The sequence below is a fragment of the Glandiceps talaboti genome, chromosome 8 (genome assembly GCF_964340395.1).
Source record: "Glandiceps talaboti chromosome 8, keGlaTala1.1, whole genome shotgun sequence".
Taxonomy (NCBI): domain Eukaryota; kingdom Metazoa; phylum Hemichordata; class Enteropneusta; family Spengelidae; genus Glandiceps; species Glandiceps talaboti.
Window position 1 is genome coordinate 9260795 of NC_135556.1, and position 14283 is coordinate 9275077.

Below are 14283 nucleotides of genomic sequence, written 5' to 3' on the forward strand. Positions count from 1 at the left end.
ATAGTATACATACACACATACATGCATACATACATACATACATACATACATACATACATACATACATACATGCATACACACGATACATACACACATACATACATACATACATACATACATACATACATACATACATAGTATACTTACATGCTATACATACATACACACACATACATACATACATACATACATACATACACATACATAATACATACATACATACATACATACATACATACATACATACATGCATACATGCATACATGCATAAAAACACATCCACTCACTCACTCACTCACTCACTTATTCATTCATTTTGTACATTCATTCATGTATACCTGGAATACATGCAATATCCTCAAGTGTCGATTCTGTTGGTAATTTTATACATGTAGTGCCATCAATAATCATGTATTGCACTCCCTGAAACCAAAGAGAACATAAAGTGAATGTTTACAACATCTAGGTGATAATGATATTGCATGGGACTGTTTGCAATCATTAGGGAGCGATCAGTTTTTACGGCCGGGGGGGGAGGGGGTAAATCAGGGTGGGGGCACCTCAATTTGGGACTGAAAGAGGGGGGGTCATCATTTTTACAAAGTGAATAAAGGGGGGGGGGGTCACCTTATTTTCAAAAACTGAACGATATCATGAACCACCCTGCTATACTTAAATTTCCATACAACAAATATATGTGCATACAATAAACCATAAACAATGGCTATAAATATACGTTCAAATATAACATAAACTCTTTGTCTCTTGATACATCCCAAGCATATTACATGGAATCATAACATTGCATCTTTTAAGCAGCAGTTTTGTTAGAAATGACTTCTCAATATTGCAGGTCATTGGTTGCATTGTATCTAATCACCATGTGGTGCATGTGTAGCTGTACACGTATCACATAAGAAATGAAATACCTTGAAATTTACTGGATGGACTGACTGTAAAATCTGTGCCTCCATTGACCTGAACATGTTGAATTGTACACAAACATAGCCAATAGAGACACACTTTCAAATATTGTAATGAATTTGTATCTCTAAATGGTAACTGACCTCCACTGTGCATGTTTTCCTCAAATTTTCTCACTTTCTACTTGATCTTTTTATATTTTTATTTGTGTCAGTATGACTTGAAATGGTTTAAACTTTCGAACCCCTAAAATTAGTGATAGTTTTAATGGTATAACTAAGTTGTGTTTCACTTCCGAATAGTGCTCTAAATGGCCTCCAAATTAAAGGATGTTCATTTTCCAAAAAGCTCTTACATGGGAGGGGCGACTACCCCTCCAAAATCCTCCCCATGCCACAGGCGGGGCACGACTTGAAATGATTTAAACTTTTGAAACCCCAACATTAGTGATAATTTTATGATATAACTAAGTTGTGTTTTACTTCGATGGTGCTCTAAATGGTCTGCCTCTAAAAGGTGTTCATTTTTCAAAAACTGAGCTCTTACCATGGGAGGGGACACCCTCCCAACCCCCCAACCCCCGCACTTGTATAGCAGGCATGCACGCGCGTAGCGTGCACTTCTCCCCATACTTTTTTCCAGTTCCAGAAACTTACTGAAACCCCCAGGTAAATTTACAATTATATTAACTCCATTTCTAATATTGTACATTACAATTAGCTGAATTAATCTATAATGGTAATAGTTCACTCAATCTAAGAGATATCCTAGAACTTTTGGTTACTAAACCATGAATATTTTGCATGTCCATGAACAGACAATCATTCTTCTCATAGGGTTCCTGTGTAAAGAGCTTTGTATATGTGAAGCAATGGATTTGGGATAGCAATTCACCAGATACACTTCAGTAAATGCAACAAGTAAAATTAACTATGCAGTGTGCTGTGTTGTGCTTTGAGAATCTAAAGTGTCTTTTGCAAGAACAAGAAGAATATTTCTTGTCAACAGATGTCAGGGGGGGGGGGGGGTCAGTGTGTTTTTTATTTGTCAGGGAAAGGGGGGGGGTGGATTGTTTTGTTGATGGATCGCAGGGGGTCACTGTTTTTAAGTACAACATGAAGAAGAACTCACCAGCCCACCCCCGGCCGTAAAAAACTGATAATCGATTTAGTTGAAACCTGAGACCCGAGACTTGAATGTGTATTTGCACAGAAAACACACGTGTTCAGTATCTTATCGTCCTATCCAAACTTGAAAGAATCATTTTACCTTTAACCAGTCTTTTAAAATAGCTTTGTGAAGCAAATATTATTATTAAAGTCTAGTTCCTATACGGTATCATTACGATTTACACCTCCACTCACAGTTACCAAGTTAGAAAGCAAGTTGGCATCCAGACTATATTACATGTATATGTACTACTATATCACAGTCCCTCTATCACGATAGGTTTATGCAGAGGCGCTCGTGAAGTTGCTGATCACAGAGAATTACGACGAGGCCGTCACGTCAGGCCGAACAGCGAGCAACACAGTTGCTGTTTAACCGTCGAAGATCTCCGTTGTCGTTGTTCTCTATGATCTAGCAACTTCACGAACGCCTATGGTCCGTGGCTTCATGCATGCAACCCCCTCCCATGCGCTCTCATGTCGCTTACTACCTCTGGATGTATATACTACGAGGCTCGACACCACAGGCACTTGTTTCTCGAGATATGTATCAGAATGTTTCTATAGACCGTATATTCCCGGACTATATCTCGTGGTGAGTGGACTTGCACGATCACAGAAACAAGTGTTATTTTACCCCTTTCATACACAATTGGCTAAAATACGTCAATATTATCGATACTATCGACATTTTATTGTATTCTGATACAGTACAGGTGATAGAAACATTCTGATACACATCTCGGAAAACAAGTGCTTGTGTTCGACATGTGTTGAACCTTATAGCATATAATTCAGAGCTAGTCGCCCGGGAGGGTATACGTATGTACCACGGTTTTGACCCCCCCCCCCTCCTACTGATGTAGACTTTTGAGTCTTGATTTTTAAAGAATTATGTAGAGGTTTGACCCACCTCTATGAATGCACGTATGACTTTTGACCCCATATTTTGAATAAGGTTGTTTCAAGGGGTTGTTTTCAGTAATCTTTATCGGAAGTAGCCCCCCCCCCCCCCCCCCGGCCCTGGGCAGCCGATGAACTAGCGATGACTGAAGCATGTACGTGTAACGTGAAAATGTAGATTTTTGACCACTAATTTTTTAATTTTTGTGGAGTTTGTTGTTGTTATTTTTGGTCACCAGGGTATATATGTACCCATTACCCACCCAAGTACCCCACCCCGGGCTAGTCGCTTACCTGGTTAAAATCTGCAATAGACTTCAAGTGCATCACTGTACCACTAGTCTGTATGGTTTCTTCGAAGGCCGCCTTATTGTTTGTGATATCGGCATGAAGAATCAAATTTGCATTTTGCAATGCATGAAACTGTACTGTTGAGTAGTAGATACCACCACGTAAGTTCATAAGATACTCGTATTGTTCAAACGGGGGACAGCAAATAGAAGCTGTGGCATAAACGACAAAACTCAGGATTAGTAGGACCTTCATGGTTGTTCGAATGGTCTGAGCGCACTGAACTCAAAAATCAGCCTTGTAGAGCTTTACATAGTCTGTAAGGTACGCCGTGACGGGACACCCTCACACATAGATCAACCAATACCTGTCATAACTATATGACGTTATTGTCATGTGATCGGATTATGCTGGGATCATGTGAAATAAACACCATAATCTTAATTCCGTTATCAAACCAAATATAGGGGCCTTAACTTAATATATTCCGCCAGGCCTATTAGATGTAGGATAAAAAACTAAATTCTTATACTTAGGCCTCAGACCCCCCCCCCCAAAAAAAAAAAAAAACTAAATTGGCCAAAATTGAAAATTGCTTCAAACCACACTAATCAATTGCAAATCAGTATGTATTGGTATGTAGTGAGTGTTATGAATATAATACTGGGTAAAGGAAATACATTTTTTGTTGACACTTTACTTTATTGCATTTACGTACTATAGCAAGCATTCTTCCATTTCTTAATTCTTTCATTTTCCAAAAGAAATATTTGTATGTATGGGTACAAAACATTCATTAAAAGTAACACCGATTTTGTAGTATGAGAACCAAAATGCCCCCCCCCCCCGAGTAAAATAGCTTAGTTTTTTAATTTACACTGAACTATTGATGTCGCCCCTTATGTGGTAGATATTGATACATACAAGCGGTGTGAAGCTCTGAGGACTGTGAGAGAGTCGAGACACAGACCATCGAGTGTACCACTAGGATCATGTTAGTTTTTAAGACAAACTCACGCACCAAATATTGGAACAATCTACCCAGAAGGCAGAAGCGTATCTGTATTAATGAGTAACTTGGCAAAGCCGTCACTAATAAGTTAAAGTGACAATTGGAATGCAGAGACAAATGGAGTTAAATAAACATGGTATATCTGGGTTTTGTCATAGTCAGGTGTATGACGTAACACCACGATACACTTACCTGTCGTCATTGGATCATCTTGATAGTGGTACAAGACATCACTCTTAATGTCACAAGACAGTACATGTACACAAGCATGGAGGTGGGAAGGACATAAGTATGCATATTACAATGAGTATGAAACAAATATGTAGTTTTCAAGGCGAAATACTTTTTAATAGATAGCTAATATGTGCAACCACAATAATTATAAATACATGTATAGCCTCCAAGCCGTGTAATGTTCAATGAAGTTGGGGTTCACGTAATAGAACATTCTGCACTATGTAAATAGTCAATAAATATACACATTGAGCCATTTGCCTTTCTTGGCGATATACTTTCTTTTTGTGAGACTTGTACACTATACACGCCAAAGTATTTGTAACTCTATCGTGTACTGGGGTTATTGGTAGCAATTTAAGCATAACGTTCTCCAAACACCGGACCAATGTAAAGATATAGAGCAGGTCCCGTGTTCAAATGTATGGTCATGCGTATAAATACCATGAAGCACATTGTTGTTTGTCACATATAGGCACATAACATTCAAATCTATATCACTTTCTGCATATTGCACCAACTTTGGCCATATTTTGTTTAATTTCGCCGACTCGGAATATCATACAGTCCCACTGTTCCTACTCAAATTTAACGAGTAATAAAAAGTTTAACGCTGCTATAGTTGCTTTTACTGTGTCTGCTGTCAATCTGATTAAAATCTGATGTGGTGAGTACTGCTTCATTTCTTTATTTACCCCTATTTCATTCGTTTTTGTCCTTTAATTGTTTCCGATTTTCTTGTTTCGGGATCGAGTGATTGTCTTCTTCCACATGGGAAAGAAATAGAGCCGTATTTACCACGTCAGATTTTAATCACAGTGGGTTGCTTGGATCATGGAAAATTTCGAAATATTTGTTTACCGAACGCACTCACAAAAATCTTGGAACAATATACCTCGAAGCCTGGCAGCTCTCTAAGCCAACAACCACGTGTCACCAGATATATGTAAATCAAAAGTCAAAATATCTTTTTGAATTCGAACCATCTTTAATTTAGAGATCCTAAGACACATAACTGTGATTACCTTGCTTTGAACAATCGCTCATGATCATCTTGCATACAATAAATACCGCCAATGGCGTTGTAGCACAACTGTACAGTTGTTAAAAATGTTTATCAATATGTTAGTCCATGCTAACAATAGGTGTTCATTTGCTGAATGACTATCCAGTTGCCTCTCCAACCATGTTGCTATCTTTACGATGTATGCTATCATTTGGCGGTTGCTATGGGCGTGGTCATGTTGTTAGATATATTCGCATACATTTGTGTATGTTTTTGTTCACTTGTTTATGAATTCCTGATATTATCTTTGCAATATACGTGATCATTTGGCTGTTGCCATAGGTGTGGTCTTGTTGCTAGGCATATTTACATACATTTTTTGAATGTTTATTCAATTGTCTATTAAACCCTGTTGTTACCTTTGTGAAATACACGACCGATTGGCTGTTGCTATGGGCGTGGTCATGGTCGCTATCGAATTTGCATACATTTTTTTGAATGTTTACTCACTTGCCTCCCAGATGATGATGTTATTTGGCCAAAAATGCTGCCATTTGGTTGTTGCTAAGGGCATGGTCATGGTTGCCAATTTGTCAAAATGTTTTGAAGAAAATCTGCAGAATAACACTTTCAGAAACATCTCACAAAGTTTCAGACTCACTGACCATGTACTTTTTGAGATATAAGTTTTTGACCAAAAATGAACATTTTTACACCTAATATCACTTATGGAATCATTGTATGCTTAATATTTCTTTGTCCATAGATCCCTAGATGCATTCCCATTAAACTTCAGCCCAATCTGCTCAGTAGATTTGGAATTACATATTTTTAACCAGAAAGACACATTTTAGCCCTAATTTGCATATTACTGATGGCATTATCATGCCATGAACAAATCTTACTTTACACCCCCTTAAGAATGTTCCCACCAAATTTCCCACCAATCTGCCCAGTAGTTTCTGAGTTTAACTTTTTTGACCAAAAATCACATTTTTTTACCCAAGTCATGCAATCATTTTGATTTGAACAATTTCCCAACTAGACACCCAAGATAATGGACCCACAAAATATCATGGCAATCGGTTCAGCGGTTTTTGACTTAAGTTGTTTACACACATCCACACACACTGGCAGTCAGACAGAGGCCGGGCGATCCCTATAGCACTACTGAACCTCAGTTCAGTTGTGCTAAAAATAAAGCTTATACCAAGCCTCATTGCAATTTTGTCCATCCACTCAAACTTGACAGCCAGAGAGACACCTCCTATTATCTTTCTGAACATAGTGTATTTATTGCTTCAACCGCTTTAAGGCAATTAATGCATAAAACGTCACATGTGTATCCATATTAAATCACATATGTTTAATTTTGTTAGGATATACATGTATACAATTCTAGTAACATAATCTGAAACATATATGAGCAGAAGTTAATATCTGACTATAAAATATTTGAGGACAACCCTGTATATATTGAAAGTCAAATAGACTATATAGATAAGATCTCTTTTCCCCCCAATTTTGGCTTATGACAAAACTGTACAATTTATCGTTTATTCTGCCTTTGCGACATGATTCCCTACATGTGATAATTTGACGTGGGTCTAGCACTATTACAGACATTTAGAATATCTGGAAAAAGGGTGTTTTATGAGGCCTTATAGAATAAGAATTTCAAAGTTGCATTAACATGAGAAAATTGTGATGTTGTCAACATTTACTTGGCACTGTCCAATTTAGACAATGGAATTATAGGAAAATATAATAATAATAACAATAATAATAATAATAATAATCTTTATTTATACTGGATAATTCTTTAAGCATATAAACACTTGTCTCCCAAGAAGTCCAGTGAGGGTCATCCCTCATGGGTTCAGTGTTAATGCAGGAGGGAACCAGAGTACCCGGGGAAAACCGAACGACGCTCTTCTTACTTACAGCGTGGTAAATTTTATCGAACCCTGAATGGGCTTCTAACCCCGACCGCAGTGGTAAGAGGCAAGTGGTTTAACCACTCGCCCACCGACAACAACTGACAAAAAGTAAATGTGCAAAACCCTAGGTAAATGTGCGGGTGTTATAAAAAGCATATATAACTAGGCCAATATCATCACTTCATTAACAACACTATTGTCTATACTAGCTTGGTCTACTTCATGCTGCATTTCTCAATTGTCCTAGACAAAGAAAAGAATAGAAACGATGGTTAATAGCATGGCAATAAGAAGGCAAAAGAAACATATGATATAAATGATGATATACACAAGAAACCAGGATGACAAAGAAGATAAAACAAGGCGTATGTAACTTAAGTAGGTATAGTTTTGTTAAAAGTTACCACTGAACAATCTAATTTTCCTAGATCCTCAAGAGTAAGACATTATAGTTTGCTTTAACAAGTTGATCCTAGCGAATATTTTTGTGAAATACATTTAGACAGATTTGAATGGATATTCCTATGGTTTAAAGTGGCCATATGGAAGAGGATATGCATTTACTTTGGATTTTTTAATTCATTAAGTAATTCTTATCATAAATTCTAACATAAAAAAACACATGCGAAGTCTTTGTAACTCAATAAATTGCAAAAGTACATAAATGTGTAAAATGTGTTATTGTATTTACAATAACAAACATTTTACCAATTTTTAAAAGCTTTTTGCAATGTATTGAGTTACAAATACAAACTTAGTCAACATTGTTTCACATTGCTTTTTCAAGTAGGAATCCATGATAAATTTGTTTTATAAATTAAAAATCCAAAAGAAATGCACAATCCTCATCCACATGGTCACTTTAACAGAATAATTTTAGTAAAGTATGAGAAACTGAGGTACTTAACTTTACTGGAAGAGTTCATTACACTGTAACAGGACAGTGCAAGTTATGAAACTCTTGCTAGAATTAGTTTACATTCCTTACATTGAACTACTGTGAACACTATCAAATTACCTACCAAATTCATCTCCACTACATTGTTGAACTTCATTTGGCCTGACTTCAATGGGGAAACTGCTGCCTTATGGGAGCAAATTGATGGAACATCAAAAATTGACGGGTCCTTGATTCCTGGGGTGATGTTCACATAAGTTCCACCAGTTGTATATTGGACTGAAAGGATAAAAATATCATGTCCCCTGTATAAATATTTTTTAAATAAACATGATGTACTCACAGCTCTTCTATGATAGAGGGATGTCTGAGGTGTCACTTCTTACGGCACCTACTCATGCTTGCCTAAAAACATGCCAACCTACTATACCATATACAAACAAGATAACTTAAGACAAGATGATAACTTATCAATGCCTGAGGGATATATATATATATGCTCGCACAGAAACATATATAATTTCACATCACATATACAATACATGTATACATTGTATGCAAAAATAGACAGCTGATAGAAATAAATGAAATAACACATCAGTAAGATTTAATATGAAGAAATTGTAAGACAAGTTAAGCTAAGCTAAAAAACAGTTGACAAATTGATGATAACAATTATAATCGGCATAGAAAATAGATAAAGAGCCGGACCAGGCTCTGTTGTGACTTTGGTATTTAATTAAAGTATAGTAAACACTATAAGTGGTAAAAAAAATGTCATAGTAATTTGTAGAAACGAATTGTTTTTAAATCGACTGCTCCTCTCAGTGTGTCTACACAGTAACAAAATAGCATTCACACAAGACACCATGAATATGGCTTGATTTCTTTCTTTACCACTATTTCTTAAGTTTATTGTCGTTATTGTCTTTCATTTGTTCCATGATGAAGCACCTCATTCACATAAAGAACATCACAAATGTAAACATACAACAATAAACAAACAACACACAGTGGTTAATTAAAGAAATCAAGCCATATTCACTTCCTCACATTTCAACGGCATGACTGAAACATACACACATGTATTTGTCAGTTAATTTGACAGTGTTGTAACATGCTGGTAAGATGCCTGTGTTTTTATTACAAGTATGGTACTACACTAACTGTTATCAAATTGTATGTACTAACTGTTATCAAATTGTATGTCAGTACTGACAGTAGATGAGTATATTCTCTGTCATATTAACTTACATGTCCCAGCTTCATCTCCGCCCACTACTTGCAAAGCCAAGGGTATGCATTGGTTTGTGACAGTCATTACATACGTCTGTATCTGTCCCAACTGTTTCACGGTGTATTTGTACTCACTACCTTTCAGTTTACCCATTGCATAATCATATGTCCCAAGCAATTCTGCATCATCTAAAATACCATAACATTTGTTATCATTCAATGCCATATTACAATGATTGAGGACATAGCACTGTGGTATGCTAAACGTATGGAGTAACATGGAATTCATGTACATGATGGGTATACTATAAAATATTACCTACATGAATATTAAATCGTGATGATAACAATTTTGGTGCGCGCACACACACACACACACCTACCCACACATACATACATACACACACACACACACACACACACATGTTTGCATACACACATGCATATAATACACACACATGCATACATACATATATACATACATACATACATACATATATACATACATACATACATACATACATACATACATATACATCCATACATACATACATACATACATACATACATACATACATACGTGCACTCACTCACTCACTCACTCATTCATTTTGTACATTCATTCATTCATACATACCTGGAATACATGCTATATCCTCAAGGGTCGTTTCTATTGGAAATTTTGTACATGTAGTGCCATCAATAATCATGTATTGCACTCCCTGAAACCAAAGAGAACATAAAGTGAATGTTTACAACATCTAGGTGATAATGATATTCTATGGGACTGCAACATTTAAAACGCTCCATAGATAATCAATTTAGTTAAAACCTGAGACCTGAGACTTGAATGCATATTTGCCTACTGAGTTCCAAGCACACACACACCTGTTCAGTATTTTATCGTCCCATCCAAACTTGAAAGAATCATTTTAAACTAGTCTTTCAAAATAACTTTAACGTTGTGTATGCATATTAATGGCTAGTTCCTATACAGTATCATTACGATTTACACCTCAACTCACACTTACCAAGTTAGAAAACAAGTTGGCATCGAGACTATTATATGCATATTATCGGATCTATGTACTACTATCACAGTCCCTCTATCATGATAGGTTTATGCAGAGGCACTCCTGAATTTGCTTACAGAGAATCACGACGATGCCATCACATCAGGCAGAACAGCGAGCAACAAAGTTGCTGTTTAACCATCGATCTCCGTTGTCGTAGTTCTCTATGATCTAGCAACTTCACGAATGCCTGTGTGCCATGGATTCATGCATGCACACCCTTCTGTGCTCTTATGTCACTTCCTACCTCTGGATGTATATACTACAGGTTCGACACCACAGGCACTTGTTTCCCCGAGATATGTATCAGAATGTTTCTTTATACCCTTTAGTTGTCAAAATTTGACTAGGTGTTTGACGTACAGGATTAGCAGTCCTCTACCGGAGCTAATATTACAGTTTGTGTGGTGGGGTGGGGTGAGGGTTTGGGGTGGGGTGTACAACAACAGACAAGTGTCTATGGTATAACGTCAGACCACTAACGTCTGAGGTATAACCAACTCCTTGTCTGAGTTGCAGCTGAAGCCTTATCAGTATTGGATAGTGTAAGACAAAGGGGGATTTAGAAAGTGTGAATTGGGTTGACCTTTGCAGTTCAAGTAAAACTCAAACCACTGACAATGTTTTTACTGGTCTGAGAGTAAAACTAGTCCGGCAAAGTCAGAAACCATATCATATGCCTGCACATGGAAGTATACGGGAAGCCTCCATGGTCTCAAGAATGAAATGCAAGAGTACGGCCCGGACCAAAGTAGTTTGACAAAATTACGAGGAGAACTTAATTAAATTACGGAGAAAAATAGTTGTGGCCAGTAGTATTAAAAATCGGAGTGTCTGGTGACCGGCGCTTGTCAGCAGCATATAAGTCATACCACTGCATCATGAATGGAGTACTGACTGCACAGTAAGGAGGGCACAACTATTACCATTCAAAAGAAATGGTAAACATTTAAAAAACGAATTTTACACATATCTTCATATGAGCTACACTATAATATAAGAGACGTCTCGTTGTTCAGCCATATCAAGGCTTGTGAATGTTGTAATACAACTTGTATGGCTTATTTGTTTCGCCATGAACACTGCATGCTGTGTGTGTCCTCATCCCAGTGTGTACACTTTTATCTCAGGACTCAGTATTACCATGGAAGTATAAGTGGGTTATACTTCCATGGTATTACATATCATCACCTAGCCTGGCAAGGGGTAAGACAGTGTGTACTTTATCATATACAAATTACAATATCCCCGAACTGTATCTCGCGGTGAGTGGACTTGCGCGATCACAGAAACGTTATTTTACCCCTTTCAATTTCATACACAATTGGCTAAAACACGTCAATCAATATTATCAACATTGTCGACATTTTGTCGTATTCTGATAGAAACATTCTGATACATATCTCGGGAAACAATAGTCCTGCTTGCACACGGAGTAATGCGAGACTAGATTCTGACAATTGTCCCTCTTAGAGTCAAGTAAGTAATATAGACTCGTGCACCGTCTGTAAGCAGGACTAGGGAAATAAGTGCCTGTGTTCGACATGTGTCGAACTTCGTAGCATCTCACCACTAGCGAAGTGGTATGAGGTATATACATGATAATAGATATACATCCAGAGCTAGTTGCATACCTGGTTGAAATCTGTAATCGACTTCAAGTGCGTCACTGTACCACCACCACTGCGTATGGTTTCTTCGAAGGCCACCTTCTTGTTTGTGATATCGGCATGAAGACTCATGTTTGTATCCTGCAATTCGGCAAACTTATACGCCGGGTAGTAGATACCACCACGTACGTTCATGCGACACTCGTATTGTTCAAACGGGGGACAGCAAATAGAAGCTGTGGCGTAAACGACAAAACTCAGGATTAGTAGAATCTTCATGGTTGTTCGGGTGATCTGAGCGCACTGAACTCAAAATTTAGCCTTGCAGACCTTTACATAGTCTGTGACACACCGATCGCTCAACAAATACCTGTCTGTGTCCTATATGACGTTATGGTCATATGATCCGATCATGCTGGGGTCATGTGCAGTAAACATTGGTGACGTACTTCGGAATGTTCCATTATTTTCAAGGGATCAACATATGTTATGTTTAGGACGATTTCTGTTGACCGCAATTGTTGGAGCAGATAACAGCAGATTTTTGGTGGAGTCTTTTAAATGTTGATACAATTATGAATTTGGCCTAAGTATTTCTTATAGGTTATTTTTTAACCCATCCAATTCGACATATGGAAATCCAAGATGGCGGACATTTCCCAAGATGGCCGCCATTATCTCATGTATTTCTATATTTTACCTATAATTTGACAGAGTCGTCCGATTTTGGTGATTTTAGTGTCACAAGAAACTGTATTCATGCAATCTTGCTATTATAAAGTGTAGCATGTGCAGTTCTTATTGGTTTCCGCTGAGAGGTTTTATTAAACAAAGCTGATGAACGGTAACTTGAATCTGGCTATGTATGTATTTATAATTTTATGTTTATTTTTCACATTGCTAATTATGTAATTCTTTGGTCTTTTTACTGGCAATGGCTGGATCTATCGCACAAAACCAGATTATGATGACTCTACTGGTGGAAACTATTGTGATCAGAATCTGTATCTGTTGTAATAATGGCTGATGATGTCATTCTACATATTGATGGGATTGTAGGCTGTTTTGGTATGATCAATGGATGCGTGACCCACTGTAGAGGCAACGATGACTGACAAAAACACGTACAGCGTGACAATCCTGTCATCCATTCGACAATATTAAATGTCGCTAACCATAAGCTTAATTCCGTTATCAAACCAGATATAGGGCCTAAACTTATCCACCAGGGCAAAGAGCGGGCGTATATTAGATTGCTCTTCACGCATTGTCTAAATGCAAAATATTGAACCCCATGCATGAAACCTATAGACTATACCAATGCATGCAAAAATGCATTCTTAAAAAATTAACTAATTACTAAAAGTCATTAATTATGCAAATCAAACAACTCTAACAGTTACATCAACAAACATTTAACATATGCGCTTATGGTTGAAGTATGGACAATTGTGATATTGGATTTGGAGAGTGCATTCTTAAGATAAAGCATAATTACTGAAAATCATTAATTACACAAATGACTTATTAAAACTAAATTCCACCCTCGAGCCCCTATAAATTTGTTGAAATTCAAGGACTTCAACTAAAAGAGTGCTGTCTGGTGTTATTTTAACATGTCAAGGTGATAAAAAATGCCCTCTTCTGAAAATAATTGAAATTTTCGTTCAGAATTCTAACACCGAGGAAAATTCTCAAAGTATAGTTGCATATGCCATACCATTTAAAATTGTTTTAGCACTCATATGAAAAATTACAGTATACTTATAGTTTCACTTCATGTAACAAAACGCCACATGTTAGTATCCGTGCCATAAAAAGTTAGCTATATATATTACCAGCTTTGTTTTCATCATGTATTTAATATTTATAATCAGTATTTACAAGTTATGAATATATCAGTGCAATGAAACCTGTCAGAGATTTATTTTCAGCTCACCAAGTTACAGTATCATCCCAGTATCTGGTATGCTTTCACTGATTTATA

General features: G+C 37.0%; 1 protein-coding gene across 1 annotated transcript; it reads right to left on the reverse strand.

Moving 5' to 3' along the window:
- Nucleotides 1-6739: 6739 nt before the first annotated feature.
- Nucleotides 6740-12707, reverse strand: LOC144438588 (ependymin-related protein 1-like). Its single transcript, XM_078127680.1, has 5 exons — nt 12321-12707; nt 10251-10335; nt 9632-9802; nt 8502-8656; nt 6740-7722 (listed from the first exon to the last, which is right to left on the reverse strand). Exons 1-5 carry the CDS (start codon nt 12573-12575, stop codon nt 7714-7716), a joined length of 675 nt encoding a protein of 224 aa, XP_077983806.1. The 5' UTR covers nt 12576-12707; the 3' UTR covers nt 6740-7713.
- Between the last annotated feature and the right edge of the window lie 1576 nt (nt 12708-14283).